The sequence below is a fragment of the Camelus ferus genome, chromosome X (assembly GCF_009834535.1).
Source record: "Camelus ferus isolate YT-003-E chromosome X, BCGSAC_Cfer_1.0, whole genome shotgun sequence".
NCBI classification, from domain to species: Eukaryota; Metazoa; Chordata; class Mammalia; order Artiodactyla; family Camelidae; genus Camelus; species Camelus ferus.
In genome coordinates, this window is record NC_045732.1 from 67719009 (window position 1) to 67745279 (window position 26271).

The following is a 26271-nucleotide window of genomic DNA, read 5'->3' on the forward strand; positions in this document are numbered from 1 at the left end:
TATAGTCAATAATATTGTGATAACTTTGTATGGTGACAGATGGTTACTAGACTTATCATGGTGATCTATTCATAATGTACAAAATGTTGATCACTATGTTGTACACTGGAAACAAATATGATATTGTATGTAAAAAAGAGAGGCACATCACAGGGGTGAAGGTGGGGAGGAACATGGCATATTATAAGACAGAAATGCTAGCCTATATGTGTACGTGTTGGTGTCAGAGAAACAAGGATAGGTAGCAGGCTGAGAAAGGGTCAGATTGTTTGACAGAGGGCCTTTTGTGCAACTACTAACCATTATATATACAACAGATAAACAACAAGGTCCTACTGTATAGCACAGTGAGCTATATTCAATACCTTGTAATAACCTATAAAGAAAAGAATATGAAAAGAAATATATATGTATAACTGAATCACTATGCTGTACAATAGAAAATAACACAACATTGTAAACGGAACATATTTCAATAAAAAATTTTAAAAAAAAACAAGCTGCAGAGCTGAGATTGGGTAATATGATAAGAAATGGAAGACCTTGGCCAACATGATCAAGTAGTACCTTAAGAAGTCTGAACTAGCATAGTGGCACTGTTTATAACAGCCAAGACTTGGAAACAACCTAAATGTCCATCAACAGATGAGTGGATAAAGAAGTTGTGGTATATTTACACAATGGAATACTATTCAGCCATAAAAAAGAATAAAATAACGCCATTTGCAGCAACATGGATGGACTGGAGATTGTCATTCTAAGTGAAGTAAGCCAGAAAGAGAAATAAAAATACCATATATCACTTATATGTGGAACCTAAAAAAAAAAAAAAAGACAAACAAACTTATTTACAAAAGAGAAACAGACAGAGACACAGAAAACAACTTATGGTTACCAGGGGGGAAGGGGGTGGGAAAGGATAAATTGGTAGTTCAAGATTTGCAGATACTAACTAATATACATAAAATAGATAAACAACAATTTTGTACTGTATAGCACAGGGAACCATATTCAATATGTTATACTAACTTATGGCTAAAAAGAATATGAAAACGAATATATGTATGTTCCTATATGACTGAAGTATTGTGCTGTACACCAGAAATTGACACAACATTGTAAACTGACTATACTAAGTCTGAACTTGAGTATTATGCAGCAGGTACAATGCAGGAAAGACAGTACAGACACTCCTACAACATAGGGTGGCTGGTTTCATGGTGGGTCAGAAGTCAGGGATCTTGGGAGGACAGGATTGCCACTAGTTAGCCCCCTAACTTTTGAGTTAGTCCTCCCAGATTCTGGGGTGCAGAGAGGAAAGAGAAATGTGGTGTTAGCTGAAGCTGGAGAGACAGTCTTAAAAGTCTTCCTTCACCTCCCTGACTAGGTCGATCCTCATCAGTTACTGGCTTTTGTAACACCTTTCCTTTGTAGAATGTGGCACGGTTCCGATTTTATATTTACTTGTGTCAGTATTTGATAAATGTCCGTCTTCCCCATTAAACTCCACGAGGGGTGGTTCCATGTCTGTTTTGTTCACCAGTGTATCTCCAGTACCAGCACAGTGCCGGATACTTAGTGGTTGCTTGACAAATGTTTGCTGAATGAAAGAAGGTAGCTGTTTACACTCGGGACTCTCTAAGCCCAGAAAGAGAGGTGTTCCCCTGTGATTGGTTCAATCTTGTTGGGGAAAGATGGGCAGTATGGTTACTCTCTTGGGATTATCTGCCTATGCCAATGTGCATTGCATGTCCTCTCTTCCCCTCTACTCCCCTGCACTAGGAGAGGCCCTTGTCACACTCCTACTGATGGCTCCCACCAGACAGCATAAGAGCTTGGGACTCTAGAGCCAGGACAACAATGTTAAATTCTAGCTCTGCCACTTACTAACATGCAGCCTTGGGCAAATCACTTAACTTCTCTGCCTCAGTTTTCTCATCTATAAAATAGGGATAATAATAGTTCCTACTCTGTTGTTAAATGAGCCATTACACACATAAGTGCTTAGATCATCACTTGGTACAGAGAAAGTGCTACATATGTACACCATCTACCAAATGCAGGCTTGGCTCTCAACACAGCTGATAGCTTACCCCAAATATGTCTCCCTTGGCTAGAGTCCAAGTACATAGCCTTCCCCTTTGCTTTGGCAAGATAGGTAGGAGACAGGAAGCAGAAATGATAAAAGGTGAGAGTGGGTTTGGGTATGAGGCCTGCCCACCCAGAATGTGGCTGTGGCACAATCTCTGCAGAGATTTTTTTTTCTTCTGTTAAGAGTTTCCCTTAGGGCTCCAGTGGCTGTTTGCACTACACTTCCAGTCCAGATGAGGTTTGCTGAAGTGCCAGCAAGGACACGCACCCTTCCCACACTCTCCTGACTGTCCTAGCCTCAAAGACACATCTAAACAACTGAGGATGGGGCTGAGATTAATCCATGGCTAAGACTGCCACCTGATCCAGAGGGAAAGGCACACGTTAGTGTTTGGAGACAGTGCAGAGAACCTGTTTCAGTGGGGCCCTTTATACCAAGGTAGGCAAGTTCAGTGCTCAAAACGTTATTTCTTCAGCAGTATTTTGCCTGCAATTAGGGTGGCCAGCGTAGTGGAGAAGTGCGTCTGGGTTCCCTGCTCTGTGAGTAATACGCTTATACAAGGTATACCTTTGTAAAAACATCATTTCAACAACAACAAAAAAACTAGGTGCTTCAAAAATTAGAACTTCAGAGGAAATTCAATCATATTATATACAAATGAAAGATGTAAGGAAATTAAAGGCAGAGAAAAAAAGCATCAATTTTATGAAGTGTAAGATTTAGTCTTTAGAGGGAAAGATGAAAGAGAATAGTTTATTTAGACTGGAGAAGAGATGGCAAAGAAAGAACTTAATGAATTGTCAAGTATGTGAAGGGACATACATCATCAGTAATAACCAGCTTTTAATCTGTTGCTTCTGAGGACATAACAAAAAGAGAAGAAATTCAAATTGTGACAAGAGAACCGCTGAGAAGATGGTTAGTCTCAGGAACTGTTGCCCCAAGAAGGACTAGAAATATAGTTCTTTATATGGAGATAAAGTAAATCAAAAGGCAAGGCTATCAGCAATAGCGAAGATGCAATTCTATTTAATCCCAGGGTAATAAATATAGTAAAATTATATAAAATATATTAAGTTACATTATATATGGTAAGCAGTAACTTTGTATTAGACTTTCTCCTGGCATTCTATGTCAGCTCAGTTAAATTTTACAACTTTTCCATGGGTTGTAGATATCATAATTGCCGTTTTCACAGCTGAGAGAACAAAGGTCCTGAGTGGTTAAGTAGCTTTCCCAAGGTAACATCACTGGTCAGCAATAGCTCTACCAGGTCAAATCTGTGTCCTTCTGGCTTCAGAGCCTATGTCCTTTGCACTATATTTCTGCGTGGATGCAATAATATGTCTTTTTGCAGTTTCCTTTCTTTTATTAATTGTTTTTCACATTAGATGTCACAGAATTTTTCCCCAAACAAAATCACTTCAGCCAAACAATAGGATTACAGCGACTAGCTGGTTATACTAGTAACCAAATGTACACCTCTGCTAAGAGTGGACTCTCTTGGGTGTAGAGAAAAGGGAACCCTCCTACACTGTTGGTGGGAATGCAAATTGATGTGGCCATTATGTAAAACAGTATGAAGGCTCTGTGAAAAACTAAAAATAGAGTTACCATATGACCCAGCAATCTCACTCCTGGGTGTGTATCTGGAGAAAACTCTAATTTGAAAAGATACATGCAAAAAAAAAAAAAAAAGAAAAGAAAAGATACATGCACTTCAGTATTCATAGCAGCACTTATTTACAACAGCCAAGACATGGAAATAACCTAAATTTACCAAAGTAATTCCAATATGCAGCCATAACCAAGAAACAATGCTCTAAATATACAGCTGACCCTCGGTATCTGTGGGGGATTGGTTCTATGACCCTCCCAAATACCAAAATTCGAGGATGCTCAAGTCCCTTATATAAAATTGTTCAGTCTTTGCATATAGCCTACAAACATCCTCCTATATACTTTAAATCATCTCTAGATTACTTTTAATACCAAATAGAATGTTAATGCTATGTAAATAGTTGGAAATACAATGTAAATGCCATGTAAATAGTTGCCAGGGCAAGGCAAATTCAAGTTTTGCTTTTTGGAAATTTCTGGATTTATTTTTTCTCTATACGTTCAAACCACGGTTGGTTGACTCTGCGGATGCACCACTTGCAGATCTGGAGGGCCTACTGAATTTCAAATTTGTCCATTTTTCGTTATTGAGTCCTCACTCTATGGGAGACAGTGTCCTAGGTCCTTTTCCTGTATTATCTCATTTAAACCTCACAACCATTTGGAAGTAGGTGCTAACATTATCCTCACGGTAAAGATTGCTAGAAAGCTTGAGTACATTGCTCATGATCACCCAGCTAGGAAGCAGCAGGGATGGGATTAGAACTGAGGCAGCCTGGCTCCAGGGAACCCAATCTGAACCACTACTCTGCACTGTGTCCCCAGACCAGAAACCCACCTTCTCATCCTAGAAAGACTGCTATACTCATCTTCCTGGTCTCCCCATTTGTCTTATTTCCTCCCTTCAGTCTAGTCTGGACACAAGAACCAGTGAGATCTTTTAAGACATCAACTGGATCATGTCATGCCCCTGTGTACAACCTTCTGATGGCTTCCCAATGTACCTAAAAAAGGAAATCCAAACTCCTTCCCATGGTCTTGAAGATCCTATGTGGTCTGACTCCTGTTCACCTCTCCAGTCTCATTACATGCCAGTTATATTCCTGCCACATGGGTCCCTAGGCTCCTTGAATGCTCTAAGCTCTTCCCTGCCTGGTCCTTTGAATTTTCTTTCTGTCTGGAATGTTCTTCCACCAGGACCTTTGCATGGATAATTCCTTTTCATCCTTTTAGTCTGAGAGTACGTGTCATCTCAGAGAGGCCTTTCCAAATGCTCAACCTAAATGCCTTCACCTCTTATTTTCTCAGTCCTTTGTTTATTTTCTTCATAGTACTTACATTATTTATATTTAGATATTTCTTTGTTTATTACGTCTTCTCTGGTAAAACGTGAGTTCCATAAGAGCAAAGAACATATCTTGGCTGCTATGTATGCCACATATGGCTGTACAGGCTGTGTACTGCACAAGGGTGCCACAGCTACAGAGGTACATTCACAAAGATTTTCTGGTGAATGGCAGTCAAATATCTTAAGTAAGAGAATCCTTTTTGTAATTCACATAAAGATGCCATAGAGGCTAGCAGTGCCCTGTATGTCAACTGTATTTACCAATATGTATCCAGCCTTGAGCACAGTGCCAAGCATATAGTAAACAATCAATAAGCATGCTGATTGGATAGAAGGAAAGCACAAAATTAGGATACTGCCAGGGGGCAAGTGGGAAAGAGGGGACATAAAGGACTGCTGATAGATTTGGTAATTTGAGAAAAAGGGAATAAAGGAGAAATTAATGGTGATTATGTTTGATCTAGGGAACCTAGAGAAAAAAATTGGTGCCATTATCAAAGAAATGGAACCCAAAGAAGAAAAAACCTGGCTTGAGAAGATGATGATTCCCTTCTGGATATAACTTGAGAAGATGCTGTCTTCCACTTTGCTTTCATTGAGTTTGTCACCATTTTACAGCGGGATTTTAAAAATACTCCTGTATTTGCCCTACACAGTATTCAAAATGGTCACATTAATGCTTTGCGAGGCCCATTCTTTCTTTTAAGGCTGTGTGTGGAAATGCCCTGGGTTTTACAATACAGTCATGTAGGGGCCAAGCTAGAAGGGATTAAGGAAGGAGAGCTACAGATACTTACTTTCACATTAGATGACTGTCACCCTCCTTCCCCTGCTGCGCTCCAGCGCAGTTTCTTTTAGGCAGTGACCCTTAAAAGCAGTGCTTTTATTTGTTCTAACTTTTGTGAATGAAAGCATATTTAAAAACTAAGGCTACCACAGAAAATTCTCTTTCCCTAGGCCACTGGACAGGTTAATTTCCTCTTCTAAATCTTGCTACTCAGGATGGAGGCACCCGAAGTCTTGGGATGCAGGATACCTACCTCTGCACACCCGGCAGCAGGAATCTGGAACAGAGACTGGGAAGGCACAGGTTAACTTGGGGCAAGTCTTGAGACCACAGTACACATTTCCCTCCTGCCAAAGAGAAACAAAATTAAGGTCAGAAAGAGCTGGCATACGTGCTAAGGCTTTAGCTCAGTACCTGGGATGAGTAGGGACTCAAACACGACACATCTCTCCCCTCCCCACTGCTGTTCCATAGTCAGTTCTAGGTACTTCCTAAATTTTATGATGTATTATTTTTTTATTTACTATTTCTTCAGGCCAGAGACTAAGTCACAGAAGAGTTGGAAATCCTCTTCAGGCATCCTGGTCTAAGATGGAACAAAGTTGTCAGTGAGACGGCTGCTCTGAGCTGCCAAACAACCAAATATAGTCTTGCCCCTCTCTTCTCTGCCCATTCTATCCCTTGGCCCTCATTATGCCTCAGCTGGATGTTGGGGTTTGGGGGGAATGCAGATTCGCATGATAGCTCCCTTTTGTAACACTTACTAGAGTCTCCCTTCCAAACAAAGTAGACAAGCTCTTTGGGTTGATACAAAACTATGCAAGATCATCTGAATGGGTAGCTCAGTCCAGCACAAGCCAAGGGAGAGGATCAGATTTACTTGCTAGTTATGTTTGTCCTTGAATAATGTTCATTCCCTAAAATTCTATGTTCCAAACATTATTCCTTAAGCCTTGCACTTAGTTCATAGGAGCATATTGTTCTGGGGCTAGATGGGTTCCTGAAAAGTCATTAGGAAAGCATGGCTACAACAGAATTTGCCCACACTACTGAGATCTTCTATTCTTACTAAAAATCCCTAAGCAAGGAGATTCTTTAACTTCCCTTGTCAGTCCAGTGTTTAATACCCTTTATAGGCAGAAAAGTTGTTTCTACACCTAACTTCATTCTCTCATACTTCAGCTTAAACAGCCATTTGACTCCATTTTCTGATTCTATCTATTACATTCTCTGGACTGCACAATTAGATGATAATATAATCAGTATGTCTTCTTCCTGAAGTATACAATTCTCTTAACAAGCAATTTCATCATGATCAAGTATTTGTTGAGAGTTTTCTCATTGCAGGGAACCAGGAATGAACTGGTTAGTAGGATATTTAAGGGATGGGAACCAAGAGACAACCTATTTTCTTGTGAATTAGACTGAGTGGCCCTAGGTCATGCCAGTGACCTTTCTAACCATAGCATTTCCAAGGCTTCAAATAATTGAGTTGTTCAGATGAAGGCTTTGGTGGTGTAGTTATTGTAAAAAGGAATACAGACAGATCAAGGCTATTAGCTCATCTTTGTCCTTTTAAGCAGTCTTAAAGTTTTAAGACCAGGATATAACTAGGTCTGACCTCTTCAACAGTGTAGCTCAGGGTTGATGAAGATCCCGGAGTCTGGATTGGTAGGGAGGCTTGTGATTTAGATGCAATTCATCTTTCAATCAAGCACCCTACAGTGTAGGCTCAAACTAAAGAGACAAGTATAGGAGCACTCTTATTTGGGTAGGGGACAGCACGGACAATAAGATACAGGGTCTTACCGAACAGCTGCACTGGGTGCACTGGTTGGGTTGCCGGTTCTGAAAGAGCCCTTCAGCCATGAACAGCTCACCATGTTGGTAAGTGGTCCCATTGTACTCGCACGACTTGCTGGTCACCTTATTGTTCGCAGTGGGTAAGGAGTCTTCTGGGACAGAATGGAGAAAAAACAGACCAAGTATTGGCATCATTGGAAAGAATTTCATAAATCCCAACAGCAGATAGTCCCTAATCCAGTGGCTGATAACTTAGATAATATTAAAGCAGCCAGACAAGAACAGTAACTAATGCGACCACCCACCCATTTCTTCACTTGTTGGACATTTATTGAGCACCTACTGTATACCAGGCACTGTGATGGGCACTAGAGAGAGATCAGTGAAGAAGGACAAGACCCCTCCCTTGATGGAGCTAATAGTCTTAGATGAATAAGGTATTACCTTGCCTGGAAGAAAGGAGTCTTTTCAGATGAGAAACCACCTATTATGACTACCTTGGTAACTGTACTCCCTCCAATGTTTCATATCACTTGCTTGTATCCTTGTTCCAGCCTCTGAAGTTTTTGCTTATTTTTAATCCTTCTACCAAGACTGCTCCCTCCCTCCCAGTCTTTTCCACCTATTGAAGTTCTGTCTGACTTTGAAGGCTCAGCAGAAGTCCCCTTTCCTCCATGAATCAGTCCCTCATAGATCCAGCCCATGATCTGCACCTCTCAAAGTGTCTTATGTCTGAAGTACAAATTTGGCACTTGAATATTATTGTAACTCATATTTGTAAATTATAGCCACTCAGCCAACAATTTGCAAAGAGCTTTCACATACTTTGTTACAATAGAGCCTCATAACAACACTGTGAAGCAAGTAAGGCAGATTCTTATCCTCATTTTTCATTTGAGGGTGACAAGTCTCTGAGGTTGAATGACTTAGCTGGAGTCACGAAGGTAGTGAGTGATGAAAAAGGGAACTGAAATCTGGTCCTCTACCTCTAAATTCCATCTTCTTTCTACCAACTCATGTATACATTTGTATGTATTGCTTTTTGAAGACTGAGACTCTGCCTTACATGTCTCTTTCTCCATGGAGTCTGGTGCAGGGTTGCCATGTAACAGAACCAAGAGACAACTCAGAGTTCACTCTAAGTGAATGGTCTCAAGAAGTCTTTTGACTAGGCTTCCTTAAAGTGCATACTGTGTACACACACACACACACACACACCTCCCAAATATCAATGAATAAGTGCCCAGGTTAAACTAATCATCAATGTACAAATTAACAATAGATACAAGCAGAGCTTGTGAAGTACCTGCTTTGAGGCAGTGGAAGAAGAGAAATGAGGGGAGTTGTATATTTCACTAGGGAGAGGCTTAAAGAGTCAGACCATCCTGGAGGACCCTCCTACACTGTGGGTGGGAATGTAATGGGTGCAGCCACTATGGAAAACAGTATGGAGGTTTCCTTTTTTCCCTAACATTTTTCATTGAGTTATAGTCATTTTACAACATTGTGTCAAATTCCAGTGTACAGCACAATTTTTCAGTTATACGTGAACATATATATATACATTGTCACTTTTTTTTTCACTGTGATGGAGGTTTCTTAAAAAACTAAAAATAGAGTTTCCATATGATCCAGCAATCCCACTCCTGGGCTTATATCCAGAGAAGACAAAAACCCTAATTTGAAAAGATACATGCACCCCAATGTTCACAGCAGCATTATTTACAATAGCCAAGATATGGAAGCAACCTAAATGTCCATCGACAGATGGATGGATAAAGAAGGTGTGATATACATATATAATGGAATATTACTCAGCTATAAAAGAGAATGAAATAGTGCCATTTGCAGCAATATGGATGGACCTAGAGATTATCACACCAAGTGAAGTAAGTCAGGCAGAGAAAAACAAATATTACATGATGCCACTTACATGTGGAATCTAAAAAATAATACAAATGAATCTCTATACAAAGCAGGAACAGACTAACAGGCATGTAAAACAAACTTATGGTTACCAAAGGGGAAAGGGAGGTAGGTGAGGGATAAATTAGGAGTATAGGACTAACAGATACAAACTACTATACATAAAATAGATAAGCAACAAGGATTTAGTGTATAACATAGGGAACTCTGTTCAATATCTTGGAATAACCTATAATGGAAAATAATCTGAAATGTGTGTGTGTGTGTGTGTGTGTGTGTATATACGTATATTTATATCTGAATCACTTTGCTGTACATCTGAAAATAACATATCATAAATCAACTATACTTCAATAAATTTTTTTAAAAAGAGTTAGACCATTTTTTATTTCCCACCACTCAAAGCCATAATGAAAATGAGTCCACGTTATGGTGGGTAAATTATACCTCATTAAAACTTTAAAAAAAACAGAATGATATTGTTCTCAGGATGTAGGTAAACATGATAAAGGCTAATAATAATATCCATCATCATCAAACAATAGTTAACATTACTGTGCCCTAAATAATATGCTAGGCAAAATGGTGAGTGCTTTTCAATACATTTTCTCATTGGTCCTTACTAGTAACATTCTGATGTAGATATTAAGGTTCTGTCCATTTTGCTGATGAGGAAACTAAGGCTCAAGAAATTAGGAAACTAAGGCCCAGGGTCACACAACTTATTAATTGTAGCACTAGGAGCTGAACTGATGTTTGACTGATTCAAGAATATTCCCTCCTAGGGTGCCAATCACTTCAAACCTGTCACAAGTAAAGGACAATTTAACTTAAAACCAAAACCAGCAGAACATGAAGGGTGTGTGGTCCCTGCAGAATGGCCTCAAATATCCAGAAAACTGACATCGCACTTTCTGTGGCTTCGTGATTTGGGTAACTGACTCAATTCTATACTTTGCTACATAAGTTGATCTAGCTTCAATTTCTGAGTAAATCACTCTTTGGGTGTTAAGTAGTTATTAATGACCCCTTACAGAGTACAAAGGAAGTTCCTTAATTTTGCCTTAAAAAGAAAAGCCTTAGCTCCTAGAAAGCATTTAACTCATACTAATTGGCCCTCTGGCCTGGGCTGAGTCCCTGCTGCTGCCCACAAGTACACACAACCAGACAGCTGCAGCTGGTACACATGCATGAAATCCAATGGACAAAGTACAAGAGCAGGGCCATTTGCCCCTGGGCCCTAATTATACCAAATTGCAGTATTTTGTGGTGAAGGAAAACTCGGATGACCTACAAAATAATATCTGCCATGACTCTTACAGGAGCTGGCAAATCTTTGGAATACTGAAAGAAGAGAAAGTTTGGGTTTTGTTTTTTGGGGGGTTTTTTTTGCCTCAAAAGAACTTGGATTGAGTTTTGAATTGGGTCTTCCACCAAGGGATCAATGGTGAGGCAACTGCAGAATGAAGTTTTCCAGTGGACCTTGACCTTGAGAGTCTTTCTTGTAATAGTCTTCAGAGTAACCTGGCATTGGAGTCTATTAATCTACTCAACAGGGGTTGGAGAGAAAGCAAAAAAGAGGAAGACAAAAAAATCAAAGAAAAAGAAACCAATGATGGTCATGCTTAATGTTAGTTTTACACAAGAAATTTATCTTAACATCTCCCCATTTAATCTTATTTCATTTTTCTAATATCCCTAATGGGGCTGAGGACAGGAGAGAATTATGAATATGAGGCTACTAATGCCTCAAAAGATTTGGTCCTTATCACACAGCTATTTACTAGAAGAGCCAACTCGGAAATACACTTTTCCTGCCTTGAAGTTTAGGCTCTTTTCACACAGTGGGTATTAAAACTAGGGGACAAAAAGGAAATGAAATTAGTCCTTGGAAGAGATATCTGTGTTCTCATGTTTATTGCATCCCATGTTTACTGCAGCATTATTCCAATAGCCAAGATATGGAGACAACCTAAGTGTTGATCCCATATTCCATATCCTTGGATGGATAAAGAAATTGTGGTGCGTGTATATGCATATATAATGGAATATTCAGCCTTAAAAAAGGGATCCTGCCATTTGCAACAACATGGTTGAACCTTGAGGACATTATGCTAAGTGAAATAAGCCAGTTACAGAAAGAAAAAAATGCATAATCTCACTTATACATGAAATCTAAAAAAGTCAAATATGTAGAAGCAGAGACTAGAATGGTGGTTACCAGGGGCAGGGAGATGTGAGAAATGGGGAGATATAGGTCAAAGGGTACAAAGATTCAGTTACGTAAGATGAATAAGTCTAGAGAGCTAATGTGCAGCATGATGGTTACAGTTAATAATACTGTATTGTATACTAGAAATTTGCTAGAAGAGTAGATTTCAGGTGCCCTCACCACAGAATGAACAGTATATATCAAGAGATGATGTTAATTAGCTTAACTGCAGTAATCATTTCAATATGTATATGTATATCAAATCAGCATGTTGTATACCTTAAATATTTACAATTTTTATTAATGAAAATAATTTTTTTTAAAAAACTGGAGGGCAGGATCACTGAGTCACAATCCTAGCTTGTGTACCCACCTCCTATAACATTGCACAAGTCACTTTACTTCTTTGGGCCTCGACTTTTATATCTAAGGATGGGATACGGAACTTAAATCTCCCCTTGCATCTTTGAAGGGCCAACACAGCATGCAAGGAACCACAGAAGCAAGGAAAGCCACCTTGGACTCTTATCCTCTCCCTTCCCAGATTTTCCAAGGTGGTTGGGTTTCTAACCAACTATCCTTGGACCACATTCAGTGTTCCTGGCCAAAAGCTGGCAGGAAATCAGTTTGAAGCAAGGCTGGCTTCAGGGCCCTTCAGGAGAATGCTACAACAGAAGTGGCCAGGCTGCATGATTTTTAGCCTCTGCCATCTCCCGTTTCTAGTCAAATCCCACACAGCACTCTGAGCAGTGGAGGAAAGGCACTGCCAGGTAAGACCAGCATTAAGCCATCTGACTACAGTTGTGTTGCAAAAAGGCACTGCTCCTTCTCCCGCAGTAAGGGATGATCTTGTATGTAAGCAGAACTATGATTTCTGAGGTGCTCAGAAAACACTCCCTTATCCTAAGGATCTCTTACCTCCTTTTCTCTCACTGATGCTTAAAATGCCATTAGAAGTCCATTCCTTTGAAATAAGTGATTGCCTTTTGGCAATCAGATCTTATAATTCAAAAATTTCTCTGAGAGGATACACATTGTCAGTAACATCTTAGTGTGAATAACTTTGCCGCAGGCTTTTTCCCCCTTCAGAGCAAGTGGCAAAATTTACCAAAAAGTCTGTGGTCCTATCCCACTTCCTTTGGTACACCATTCTCTCCCCTCCTGGCACAACCCCTCTAGAACCCACTGTCCCCAAGCTGGTGGCTCTCTTCTCCACTCTCCCTACCATCAAATTTTCATCTCCTTAGTGGGCCAGTTCTTTGCTAGTCAGAAAGGCCATCTGTAAGTCGGAAGACAAATCAGCTCCCCGGATTTATGAGATAAATGTACACCTCTCCAGAGCTCCCAGGCATCGGATCTCCTTGACTCCAAGGAGTCCCTCCCTTCTCTTGCCATTGCTACTGTTACTCAAGATCTGACTTTATTTTTGATGGCTGATCTTGATACTTATGTTTCCAGTCTGATTTCCTCTTGTTCTAGTGGCACAGTCCCAGCATATCCGCAGGCCATTTTGGAGGTGGTGGTGGAAGTGGGATATGTAGATGATGGTAAAAGGCTTGAAAGAAGAGGTTATGACCCCTTTAATTTCCTTGAGACACACACACACACACACACACACACACACACACACAAACAAAACAGACCTGTATAGTCCAAAGGGCTAAACTCTCCAGGTCCCAGAAACACAAGAAAAGAGCAGCACAAGTCTACAAAAGGAAGCTCTGCATTGGATGCTGTAGTGTTTTTCAGTTCCATATCTCAGTGATGCAAGCAAAAGGAATTGAGCCTGGTCTCTGGGGTCTGCAAACATTACGTATAAATCTCTGCTCTGGCATGTCTTTGCTCTGTGACTTTGGGAAAGATACTTAATCTCTTTGCACTTCAGAATCCTCATCTTCAAAGTGAGCATGCCATCTACCTTACATGGCTGTGAGGTTTAGAGATAATTTATTTTAAAAGCCCCGAAGTATTTGGTAAATAGCAAAGTTCAAAATAAATGGCAAATGGTGTTGGTCTAGAGAAAAGGCACATAGGAGAAAGCTATTAACCTGAATAACATGAAGGCATTTTCCTTGTTTCCATGGATGCCTGGACAATTAATTAAAAGGCATTCACATTGTGCTTATGTGTATGGTGGGAGCGGCGGGGATAAAGGCCATTTCCCTCTTGTTTTCTTCTTCATTCATCTAACACTTATGAAGGTCCTTCAGCTACACCTGGCACTGATAGGTTCTTGATTATACCTTGACAGTAGCTGGTACCATGGTAGGTTAGAGCTACAAAGATAGATAAATAAGATGTGTCCTGGACTTCAAGGAGATTTCTACTCTCATTGGAGGGGCCAGCACAAAAAGGTATTAAATGATAACATAATTAAATAACATGTAAAGGTTAAGAATGGAAGAAAGGTCATATTATCACAAATTGCCCAACTATGTCAAGTATGAAAGAGTATCAACTGCATCACTATGGATTCAGGTTAGACACTAGAAAGTATTTTAGCTGAAAGTGTTAGGGGAAACTGAAATCACAGGTCAACCAGCCATGGAGGGTAGTCATTTTCAAACTGTTCCGTACTGCTTTGGGATTCCTCAGAGGTGTCAGGGAGGCATGAGGAAAGAAATCCATTCTTCACTTCCATTTCAATAGAACAGCTCCAATTTTATTGGTGTATGTGTTTTTAGGATTTTTTTTTTATGATTTCAATCTAACAAAGAGCTTTGCTGCTAAAAGACACTGTAAAACCACTGGCATAGGAACTTTTCAGAGATATGCTGTTTTTGAGTTAAAATCCGATTTATCTATAATATATAAAGAGCTCCTAGAAATTGATAAGAAAAAGACTAATAGCTCAACAGTAAAAAGTGGGCAAAGACTATATAGAGTTGAAAGAAAGGGAACTACAAATGGCTCTTAGACATAAGAAAATGTGCTTAACCTTATTCATAAGAGAAATGTACCACTATGAAAAACAGTGTGGAAGTTCCTCAAAAAATTAAAACTAGAACTACCATATGATCCAGCAATTCCACTTCTGGATATTTATCTGAAGAAAATGGAAACACTAATTTGAAAAGACACATGCACCCCCATGTTCACTGCAGCATCATTTACAATAGCTAAGACATGGACACAAGCTGTTTCCATTGATGGATGAATAGATAAAGATGTGATATGTGTGTACACACACACACAGACAATGGAATACTATTCAGCCATTAAAAAAATAAAATCTTGCCATTTCTGGCAACATGAATGGATCTTGAGGGCATTATGTTGAGTGAAATAAGTTAGGAAGAGAAAGACAAATACTGTATAATCTTATTTAGATGTGCAATCTTAAAAAATAAAAAGCTCATAGATACAGAGAACAGATTGGTGGTTGCCAGAGGCAGGGGGGTGGGTGAAATGGGTAAAGTAGGTAAACTAGATAAGTCATGTGGATGGAATGTACATCATAGTGACTATAGTTAATAACACTGTATTGCATACTTTAAAGTCGCTAAGAGAATAAATCTTAAAATTCCTCATCATAAGAAAAAAATCTGTAACTATATGGGGACAGATGTTAACTAGACTTACTGAGTTGATCATTTTGCAGTATATACAAATATTGAATCATTACACTGTACACCTGAAACTAATGTAATATGTCAATTATACTTCAGTTAAAAAATCTACACCGAGATACCATTTTTCTTATCAGATTTGCAAAAATCCAAAAGTTTGATTAATAAACTTTTTCAGCAAGGCTGTCGAGAACTGATACAAACACTATGGAGAGAAATTCAGCAGTATCTATCAATTTTAAAATATATGTATTTATGACCCAATAGTAGGATTTACTTTTAAGAATTCATGCTACAGATATACTTGCACATGTGTGAAATATCTAAAAGTTATTCACTGCAGCACATCTGGTTAAATATGTGATGACTCACTAATACAACAAAATAGTATGTAGTTGTATAAAAGAATGAGTAAGCTCTCTATGCACTAACATAGAAAGATAGCTTATTAGGTGAAAAAAACATAAAGTGCAAAATTCTATAAATAATATACTACTTTTTATGTAAATAGAATATATTTTAAAGAGTATATATTTATATTTGCTTGTATTTTCATAAAGAAAATCTGGAAAGATACATAAGAAAACATTGAAAGTTATGGGGGAACTATGTTCTAGGGAGAAAGGTAAGAATTGGATGGATGTGGGATGGGGTGAATTAGACATCTTACTGCATATCTTTATATATACCTTTTTATATGTAAATATATATAATCATATATACACATACATATATCATTCATAGTCCTGAATGATACAAATGTTCCTATTCAAAAATTAAATTTGAAGAGTCTATATTTGAAAAAGATTCTACTTCAAGACCATTTTGGGTCTCTTCTCACCATAGAAAATCAATCCTACAAAGCTGGTCATAGAAGTTCATTTCTATTACCACTGGGACCGACTTTAGCCAGGCCTGTGTTTCCAGTGTGATTACACTGAGCTGGTTCTCTCCTGCAGACACTATTCAGCACCTTTGGGGAGAGAGGTGGGGGATCTATTACACTGCTTTCTGAAACAAACTGCTTTAAATAAAGTTTGTAAATTTGGGCTGACATCTGGGCCTTGGCTCAGCTGGAAAGAAAGCAGGTAAATAAGGATGCTAATGGGACACCTCTTGCGCTCCTCCAAGGAGCACCACTGTAATGGAGGGAAGAATAGTTGGGCGCTGCATCTCGGTCAAGCTAGGTCAGAGTATACAGAAAGGATGTGACACATCTTGCAGAATTAATGCATCCCAAACAGTAGGTGTCTAAAGTCCCCTTCCAAGAAAGAAACATTGCTCACCCTCTGAGGCCATGTGGGTTCAAATGAGTTTTTCTCTGGGATGCTCACTGAAATCAAAAGTATTTCTTCAAATGAGTCCATCAGCTAAAGCAATGACACCTTCCATTTAGATTGTTCCTTCAGCTCTCCAATCACTATTACTTCTTTTTGCCTTTGGCTGCTCAAAGTGATGACTTAACTAGACCTGCTGTCCTTAGGCAGAGACCTGTGATTTCCAGATCTTCCCCAAACTCTCCTTCTCCATAAAAACTTAATCCTTCTGTGTCCCATCACATTGAGGCCCTGCTGGGGTGGGGGTGGGGGTTAGCACTCATCTTCTTGACTAATTCATACCAAGGTGCCAATGGAAGACAATATTTAAAAAACAGGTTCTTTTTCTAGATAATTAAATTGTAACTTGGGCCTTTGATGCTTTATCCATAATGAGGCTGTAGAGCACAGGGCAAGGAGGGCAAAACATTCTGAAACTTAGGGCTCAATGTGGGGGAGTTTACTGACAATACAGCCTCTAAGATCTGTCCTAGTGGGCAGAAAGGCCTTACTTTAGGGTGTCCAAATTGTGTTCGAATTCCAGCTCCCCTACTAATTAGGTACCACTCATTAACTAAGCAAATCACCTAGCATTCTTGAACCTCAGTTCTCCCATCTATAAAATGGGGTTGATAATAGTACCTACCTCATAGGTTGTTGTGAGGATCAAATGAGGTGAGACACCATGCTCAGCATAGTGCCAGGTATATATTAGTGCTCAGCAAATGCCCTTATTGTTATATTACTACTAGCTTTAAATGATAGGGTTTCTGGAAGGCAGAAAGCAGGTTGATAAGGGAAGAAATGTGGGGCTGTTTGTTCTTACAGTGCCTCTTATAGACTGGATGTTTGTGTCCCCTTCACCAAATTCATACACTGAAGACCTAATCCCCAATGTGATGGTACTTTAAGGTGGGCCTTTGGGAGCTGGGACCCTGATGAATGGGATTAGTGCCCTTATAAGAAGAGACAGGGGAGATGATGTCTTCTCTTAGCCATATGAGGACACAGCATGAAGGTGGCTGTCTATAAGCCAGGAGGCAGTCTCTCACCAGACGCCAGATATGCTGGCACCTTGATCTTGGACTTTCCAGCCCCTAGAACTGTGAGAAACAGGTGTTTGTTGTTTAAGCCATTCACCTCTGATATTTTTGTTATAGCAGCCCAAACCGACTAAGACAAGTGTCTTTCACTGCCCTGTAAAATGTCTCAAATATTGCCAGGTTCTGAGTGTAACTAGAGAGTCACTTCTGAATCATCACGTTTACTAAGAATCCTTCTGTGCCTCAGCTTCCAGCTGACTCCATCTGCCCTATCACCCCATCTCAGTGGGGAGCCCACTGAGAGTGATTTCTCTAGCCAAGCAGCTGAGTTCTGGCGAAAGCCATTTACCAAACGCAGAGTCTCTGCTTTAGATTTCCTGAGGGCTCCAGACAGGTGGATTTATTTAAGGGTCATGAGTGTATCTGTGATTGAGTAGTCCTGAAGGTCAAAGGAGAAAATCCGAACTCAGCCAGCTCTCCCACTGTATTCTGGCCATTATTTCCAGGCTCCTCTCCTGCTGCATGTGTTCTAGAGCCACTAAACAAGTCATTGTGGATTGGTCTGCGTTTCAGCTTTGTTCTGGGTCAGTACCTGAGCTCTTCCCTGGAATTTCATATTTTTCAGTTTAGGATGCCTCTCTCCTTCCCCTCTTCATCCATTTCCCCTCTGCCTGCCCTTTATGGCCCAACTCTAGTCTTACCTCTTCAAAAAAGCCTTGTCTAACTATTTCCACACTCAAAGGTCTCTTTAGGGGAAGGGAAAAGAGTAGAGCAGAGTGCTCCTGCTATGTCAGAGCTTCCAAAGGTGGCAGGTTCACTCTGTCCCAAACTCTCTTCTTCTCTGCTCTGCCAGAGTGCTTGACATGGTCCCAGCTTCAAGTATTAATTAGATTAGGGCTCTGCCTTTCCCAGAGGTTTAATAAGTTCACAGTAATGAATACTGAAGACTGAACAGTCCCCCAATAAAGAGCAAGGTCTTGGAGGCAAGGGGACAAAAACCACAGTGACACACCACTTCGCACCTACTTGGACAGCTATAATAAAAAAAGGAAATAATAATAAGCATTGGCAAGGATGTGGGGAAAATGGAACCTTTGTATATTGGTGGTGGGAATGTGAAAATGTAAAATGGTACAGCTGCTGTGCAAAAAAGTTTGGCAGTTCCTCAAAAGTTAAACATAGAGTTACCGTATGAACCAGTAATCCCACTTCTAGGTGTATACTCAAGAGAACTGAAAGCAGAGACTCAAACAGATCCTTGTACATGAAGGTTCATAGCAGCGTTATTCATAATAGTCAAAAGTGGAAACCACCCAGTGTCCATTAACAGATGAAATGATAAATAAAATGTGATGTATCAGACAATGGAATATAAATCAGTTAGAATGGATGAAACTTGAAAACATTATGCTAAGTGAAATAAGCCAGACACGAAAGGTCACATACTATACGATTCCATACGAACCAGGAGCTGGGGGGAGGGAAAACAGGGCGTGACTGCTAGTGGGTATGGGGCTTCTTTCAGGGATGATGAAAACATTCTAGAATTAGACAGTGGTGATGCTGGCAATATCTTGTAAATACACTAAAACCAACTTAACTGTACTCTTTAAAAGGATAAATAGTATGTAAATTATATCTCAAATAAAGCTGTTACCAAAAAATTTAAACGACCACACATCCTACAGTGCAGACACAAAGGCTTAGTATCAGCGTGGGGCAGGCCTGGACAAACTGAAAGCGCTCTGTGCCCTGGTGACAGGGAGGCAGGTGAAGACTAGAAAGGTCAATGAAAAGGAAAGGGAGAACCATAAAGGGGCCGAGAGGGTCAATCCCAAGTCATAATTTTGTCCATGGGGTATGCACCTTGGGAGTTGGGGTAGGTCTCCCAGACAGCTGAGCTCAAGGAGGGGGCTCATGGGGGAAGGACTTTCCCATCTGGAATCTTCAAGGACACTCTTCAGTATGACCAGTGGCCTCCCTACTCCGACCCCAGGCCCAACCCTCCATGGGGTCCCAAGCCAGGAAATTCCTGCAGCAGATTCAGCAGATCACTCTGCAGCTAAGCAGACAGACACAACACTCTGTCCCAACCAAGAAGGTGCCGAGTGAGAGGAAACAGTAATCTGCCGATCCAGCTGGAGAGGAGAGGGGAAGAGGGCGCTGAAAGCTCACACCCCCAGTGTAATCCCAGCTCGTCCCCTCCTCATCCGGAACCCATCTGCGGGCTGTTTATCATCCCACTTCCGTTAATGTTTCAGCTGCTGTCAGTCAGTAGCTGACCCTGCCTGAAAATGCCATCTTGTCAGACAGATGTGGAGGAGAAGGATGACTTGAGGAGAGGCTTTGTGCAAGAGGAAAGCACGCCTCTGTGGGGCAAGGGGTTCCGGCAGGCTGGGCGCTCGATCTGGGGGAGAAGGGGAGCACATGCATTCTTGGCTGGGTAGGGCAGCTGACTTGCTGTCTTTGCATCTCTGGGCCTCAGTTTCTACAACTTTCTGCGTTTGTGAGTATGTGAGTGTGTGTTTGTTGTGGGGAATCATTTCACTTGCTTCTATTTCATGCAGACATAGAACAAACAAGATTCTATTTTTTGAAAAAGCCTGGGGAGAAAAGACACTATATGCAACACAAACAATTGATTCTGATTGTCTCCAGCTTACCAAGTGCAGTCCTTCTGAAGGTAAAAAGAGATGTATAATTGTGTCTGTTCCAGCGGTCTGGTGTCCAGAGTTTATACATCCCCTGAGGGTTCAGCCAACTCAGAAAACACCCCTCAGCTTGTGATTCTCTGCCTTTCAGGTAGGAGATTTCGCCTTGCTGTGTCAGTCACCTGCCTTCGGGCCAGCACCTGGAGCTGAAGCTCTGTATATGGATACGTGCAGAGCGGCATCATGGGGCACAGCCCAGCCAGAGTGATGAAGTGCATCTCAGAGATGCATCCCCACGGCTAAAGAACACTCTCTGTAATACCAGCTGGTCCTCATCCCCACTGCATGCCTTGCCAGCTCTGCTCTGACTCATGCTAGACCCACCCACCCCCGCAGCCTACCCTCTGCTTACTCATCTCTTACCCAGCACTCACCATCTGTCAAACACACTGATTTCTTGCAGCAACTCCAATGGTCTGCCCGTCGGTACCCTACCTACAATCTAGCACCTGGTAATAGATGTACTGCTTGCTGAGTGATCAACAAGTGCAAAGGTGTCGGGGCTTATGTCTTGACCTATCTCCTCCTGGCTCTAGCACTGGAACAAAGGAACAAAACACCCAAATAGTGATATACACTTGAATGTCACAAGTCTATTCTTAATGTTGTTAAGCTCTAAGTGTGCACCTCCAGGGGTGAGGGGGTTCTTCATTTAAGTCCTAGAGATCTGGAGAGAAATAAATATGATGACTCTTCAAAGGGATTCTGAAGCAAGTTTTGAGTGCATGCATTCTTCTGGGAAGAGGGTCCGTGGGTTCCATTAGACTCTCAAAGCATTCCATTACTCAAAAGAGGTGCCTGCACTATTTTAACACAAAGCGAGGGGTCTGTGGGTTTCACCTCAGAAGCACTGGATCTTGGCAGGCAACTCAGTCCAGTTTCTAGGGCTCTAGGGCTATGCATGCTCATTTTCAGCCTTCTGTGTGCTGAGAGCAGTTACTGGTGAAAGCTTCCCATAATCCAATCTTTAGAGGGAACCTCTACGTCCTTTCCTGTCAAAATGTCTTCTTCCACTTTACTGAACAGCTTTATCATCAGCTCCATTATTCAGCTCATGGACCATTCCAATCACATTACATAAGCCTTCTAGGGTTTCCCATGTACATCTCCAAGAGAAAACTGGAAATGGCCTTCTCTCTTGACAGATGGAAATGAGGCCCAGAGCTTCCCGGGGGAAGACCATTATTTAGTGCCAAAGCCAGGATTTAAACTTAGGTTTCCTAATTTTACAGAAAGCCACAAAATATGAGGGCAAGAGAAGCCCATTAAAAGCAACTCCAACAATTGAAGGAAAAGATAAAACACAAATCCCTCTGTTTTCAGGGGCGAATTCCCGAATCTCAACTCTTCATCCGAACTTGGATTATGTAGCCCAATGAAAAGAACCCCTTCTGCAGTGGATATGATCTATTGTTCTTTTGCTACTACACTGTGGGTTTTTAAAATTTTTAATTATCCAACGGTATAATAAATGGACTTGCAGTTGAGGAGAGAATGTTAAATCAACTCTTCTGCATGACGCCTAATTGTTAATGACAGGTTTTGTGGTAACATGTGTCACTCACTGCCTTCCTCTTCTCCCTAAATAAATTAAGAATGAGTTCTACTATTACTTGGTTAGTTCTAATCCTTTGGGAAGCAGGCTTTTTTTTGAAGGTCAACGACCCTTTGAAATGGACAAATTAGTCACTACCCTCAAGCAGCATTTACAGAAACAATGTGAGGCATCTGGCTGAGACAGTGGGGAGTGCGGTCAAGCATTCCTTTGTATTGCCTACACAAGCATTTCCCAAGTCCGCTCTGCAGAGCACTACTAGTCCACAAGACGCTCTGTGAAAACAAAATTCTGTGCTTCAAATAAAATTGGGAAAAGATCCATCGTCTATGCTCACAACAACCCTTTCAGCGTGTTAAAGGATCTCAGAAATTCCATAAAAAAAAAACCTGTTGAATTACAACCCAGCATTTTCTCTGACTGACTTTCCTGAACCATCAGACTTTTTTCTTTTCATCTGTGTAACAGCTATGAACATCCCAAGAACACTCCCCTGCACCACATCTAAAAAGCAGATATGTTGAGGATCTGGATCTCTGCCATCTCATGGACACTAAAAAGTACTGAATTCAGGACCCCACCCCTACTTTCGGTCACTCAACCTTCAGCTGAGACCTAGCAAGTTTCTCTTACATGGCTGCACAGCCTCTCCTGCATCTTTTTCTTTCTTCCTTCATTTCATTAGTGAGCTTTGTAAACCTAGAGAAAACGCCCCCTGTGAAATACTGTAGAGTGCTATTAACTTGAACCATACAGTCTGGCACTCGCAACGACAGCCCAATGACATTAGGCACTGGAGATACAAAGAAGTCCAGCCCAGGAGTTTGGACCGTGCCTGTATACGATGAGAAGCCAGTGAAGTGATTTGAGCAGTGCAGTTATCTGATGAGATTTACATTTCTGGAAGACTGTTCTGGGATGACTGGAGGAGAGACCGTGAGGTTGGAGGCAGGACCTGTCAGGAGGCGAGTGAAAGAGCCTATTGCTATCACATTACATCCTAAAGGAAGAAAAGAGGCATTCATTACTTGAGGATTAATTGGGAAAACTTATCCCCAAACAGGCTTTTTGTTGTGTTTGGAAATGTGTTAGCAGCAGGCTTCAGAAAGTGGTCCCTGGAGGCCATTGGCAGAGGCTGCAGGGAAGGCGGTGGCAGATGAAGCCTGAGGGCTGCTGGAGCCAGCCAGCGCTATTAGGGAAAGGCCGTCCACCTCTTCCTGGAGACCAGACGAGACAGCTCATCTGCCATGTCACAGAACTACCAGAGGAAAAGACAAAGTATCATGTTTCTCCTCTTAGGAAATCCTTTAAGAACCGAAGCCAAAGTCCCTTCAGGGCAAAGAGTAATGTAGGTAAACATACACAATGCAGAGAACAGAAAGGGCGTGTTAGAGAATCTAGATTCAAAAGGACTCCACCACCGATTGCCGTGAGGTGGTGGCTGTTCCTCAGGAAACGGAGGCATGATAGTAATGTCAAAGCTTCACGCAAATTTCAAGTTTGAAACTGGGATTCGTCTTTTGGCAGCCACGTGCTCATAAGATGACCCCTCTTCTCATTGTAGAGTTATTAGTGGGGAAGGTGGTCATAAGGGTCAGAGGTTACGTAAGTAAATAAGGTTTGTTACCATCTTCAGATTTACCAAGGCTACAAAAGCAGCAGGAGGCTCAATCATTGCTTTGGACCAGTAATTCTCAAAATGGGACCTCAGTTCTCAAGTGGTCCATGGTCTTTGGTGGGAGCAGTTTCAAGCTCTACCCATCGGCCCACCCCTGATTGGGAATCACTGAACAGAGTGAGAGATGTCACTGATGGGAGTGAGGCTTATGCAGACAATTTAGAGGCAAAAAAGAATTTGAGAGCCACAGTTCCAATAACTGCAGTAGTGGCATCAATAACATTAGTTATTTAGTCATTACTGACTCGTGCTTACACTGTACGCTCACGTTCATTAGCTCTTTTCTCCCTATGGCCACCCTAGGAGGTGGGATTGCTATAACTACCTTTACGGATGAGGAAACTGAGGTTAGGGAGTGGTCAAACTAGCACTGGAGCCAAGATCTCGGGCTCAAGAAGTGGAGCTACCCGGCATTGCTCTCAAGCTCTAGGCTGCATTATCTGAAACTACAGCCGGGGTAAAACAGCTATGCAACATAAAATCTTTTCTGTCATTCTAATTGCTTTTCCCAAGTTCTTCTCACTGTTGCCTCTAAAAAGGAAATCACTCTTTCTGTCTTTCACACATACAGGCACATAGAAGGTCTAAAAAAACAGAAAGTAGCTGATCAAAAGGATGTACTTGACTACATCACCGCACGTTAGCCTCAAATGGTTGGGGAGAGTGAGAGAAAGGGTGTGCGGGGAGGCTATGCCCTCGGGTTGTGCCTTCTTGAGAATGGCAGAAGCAGGGAATGTTAAAAACTGCAGATTACCTTATAAATTACTGGGCCAGTGAAATAATCTTAGAACAGAACAATTTCCTCTCTAGAACCTGAAAATAGCATTGGATGGCCAGATCCTCTTTGCAAAGACCACCAACCCCCTATTCAGAGTGAGGTCCAGGAACCAGCAGCATTAGTGTCACCTGAGAGCTAGTTAGAAATGCAGAATCTCAGACCCCTCCCTCCACTCAGAACTCCTGGGTCAGCATCTCATTTCAACAAATACCCAGGGATTCACGTGTACTTTAAAGTTGGAGAGGCACTGCTTTAGGGCTTCTGGATCGAGAGCTCATTTTCTTCAGAACCTTCAATAATGCCCTAGAAATAAGTCCACTTCTCAATGGTTAATGAATATGAAGAAGGCTTTTTATTCTCAGTTCTAGATGTATGCATATAGCGCCTGTTCCACGCTGCTTCAATCTATGGCCCACAGGGGTACAAACACAGGCAATCTTAGAACTGTGTTTCCTGCCACCCATAACTTTTGTCTGCAACTCCCATTTCTGTAAGAAATGGCCAAATACATATAATTAAAAACCAGGATCCTGGGGAAGTGAGGGAATCTATGCAAAATCACAAATACTTGGGACTACAGCAGTGGTTCTCAACTGAGGGTGATTTTTCCACGAGGGGACATTTGGCAGTGTCGGAAGACATTTTTTATTGTCACAAGTTGGGGAGGATGCTACTGGTGTCTGGTGGGTAGAAGCCAGGGAAGCTGCTAAACAGCCCCCAATGCACAGGACAGCGCCTGATAACAAAGATATATCTAGCCCCAAAGCAGTTAAGAAAACCTGGACTTGAGGAAATAATACAGACAAATGACCGGATCCCTAAATATTCTATACACAGCTAGGGAGAAAGGGAACCTGGAAGGGCTTTCTCCATTCTGACCAACAGCTATGGGTTGGACACGAAAGTTCTAGCTGCCCTTGAAGGAGTGATGCACTCCTTTGGCTTAGAGAGTTGAGCTTTCCCTCGACCTAAAGTTCTTCTCCAAAACCACACCATGTAAAACCAACTGCTCAGGAAGTCACAATACACATAGAAAATCTTTTTCACAAATACTAATTTTCAAACCTAGCATTAAATAAAACCAGAAGAAACCATACTTTCATTTTTTTTCCTTTTGCAACAAAAGGTACATACCATGAAGTAATTAAAAATTAAATTAAAAAAAAACCCTGAAACAAGAAGTAGCTATAAGAAATACCAACCAATAGAGTTAACATAATTATTATATATAAGCATTAAAGGATTCTGAATGCCCTGGTAGCCAGGGTAAAAAGAGAAAAAAGATTAGTTGTATAGTTTCCCCTTTTACTGGCTTCCTTTTCGTTTCTAAGAGTGATTTATAAACAGTTCAGGATTCAGAATGAGTTGCCCAGGGTCACTGATCATAATTTCAATGAATGTCAATTCTTTCACTTTCTTGCTCCTAGGACACACAGCCCAAGTCTCTGTAGCAGAAAAAAAAATGTAATTGCCCTTACCTATGGGTCCAGAGGCACTGTGAAATACAAAGTAAATGTGAAGTTTGATGAAATTGCATTTATAATATAAGTTCTCTGAGGGCAGGACTATTCTCTTACTCCACCAAGGCCTATAATGCTGCTCCATGAGTGTCAAACACTTCAATATTGAGAGGATGTTGGTGAAGACTTTGGTCTGAGACTCAGCAGTTGGAGCCCTTCCTACAAAAAAAATCACCCTTGCTTAAGACAAATACACAGTAGTGCTGAATGCTTTGGATCAACCCTATCCACCTCCCCAGCACCCAGCTATACTATGTTTCACAGCCTCACCTGCACTTAGGTGGGGCTAAGTGAATGAGTTCTAGCCAATAGA

The 26271-nt window shown here is 41.1% G+C and overlaps 1 protein-coding gene across 5 annotated transcripts in view; it reads right to left on the reverse strand.

Annotated features, from left to right (window-relative positions):
- CHRDL1 (chordin like 1) overlaps positions 1-26271 on the reverse strand; it is a 123609-nt gene that overhangs the window by 48458 nt on the left and 48880 nt on the right. For 3 of the 5 annotated variants that reach the window (XM_032476049.1, XM_032476053.1, XM_032476051.1), the window contains 2 exons: positions 7657-7802; positions 6101-6194 (listed from right to left, as the gene is read on the reverse strand). In XM_032476049.1, coding sequence (XP_032331940.1) covers positions 6101-6194; positions 7657-7802 — 240 coding nt within the window. The remainder of the gene's footprint in view (positions 1-6100; positions 6195-7656; positions 7803-26271) is intronic. The other 2 variants (XM_032476052.1, XM_032476050.1) reach the window with 1 other exon arrangement.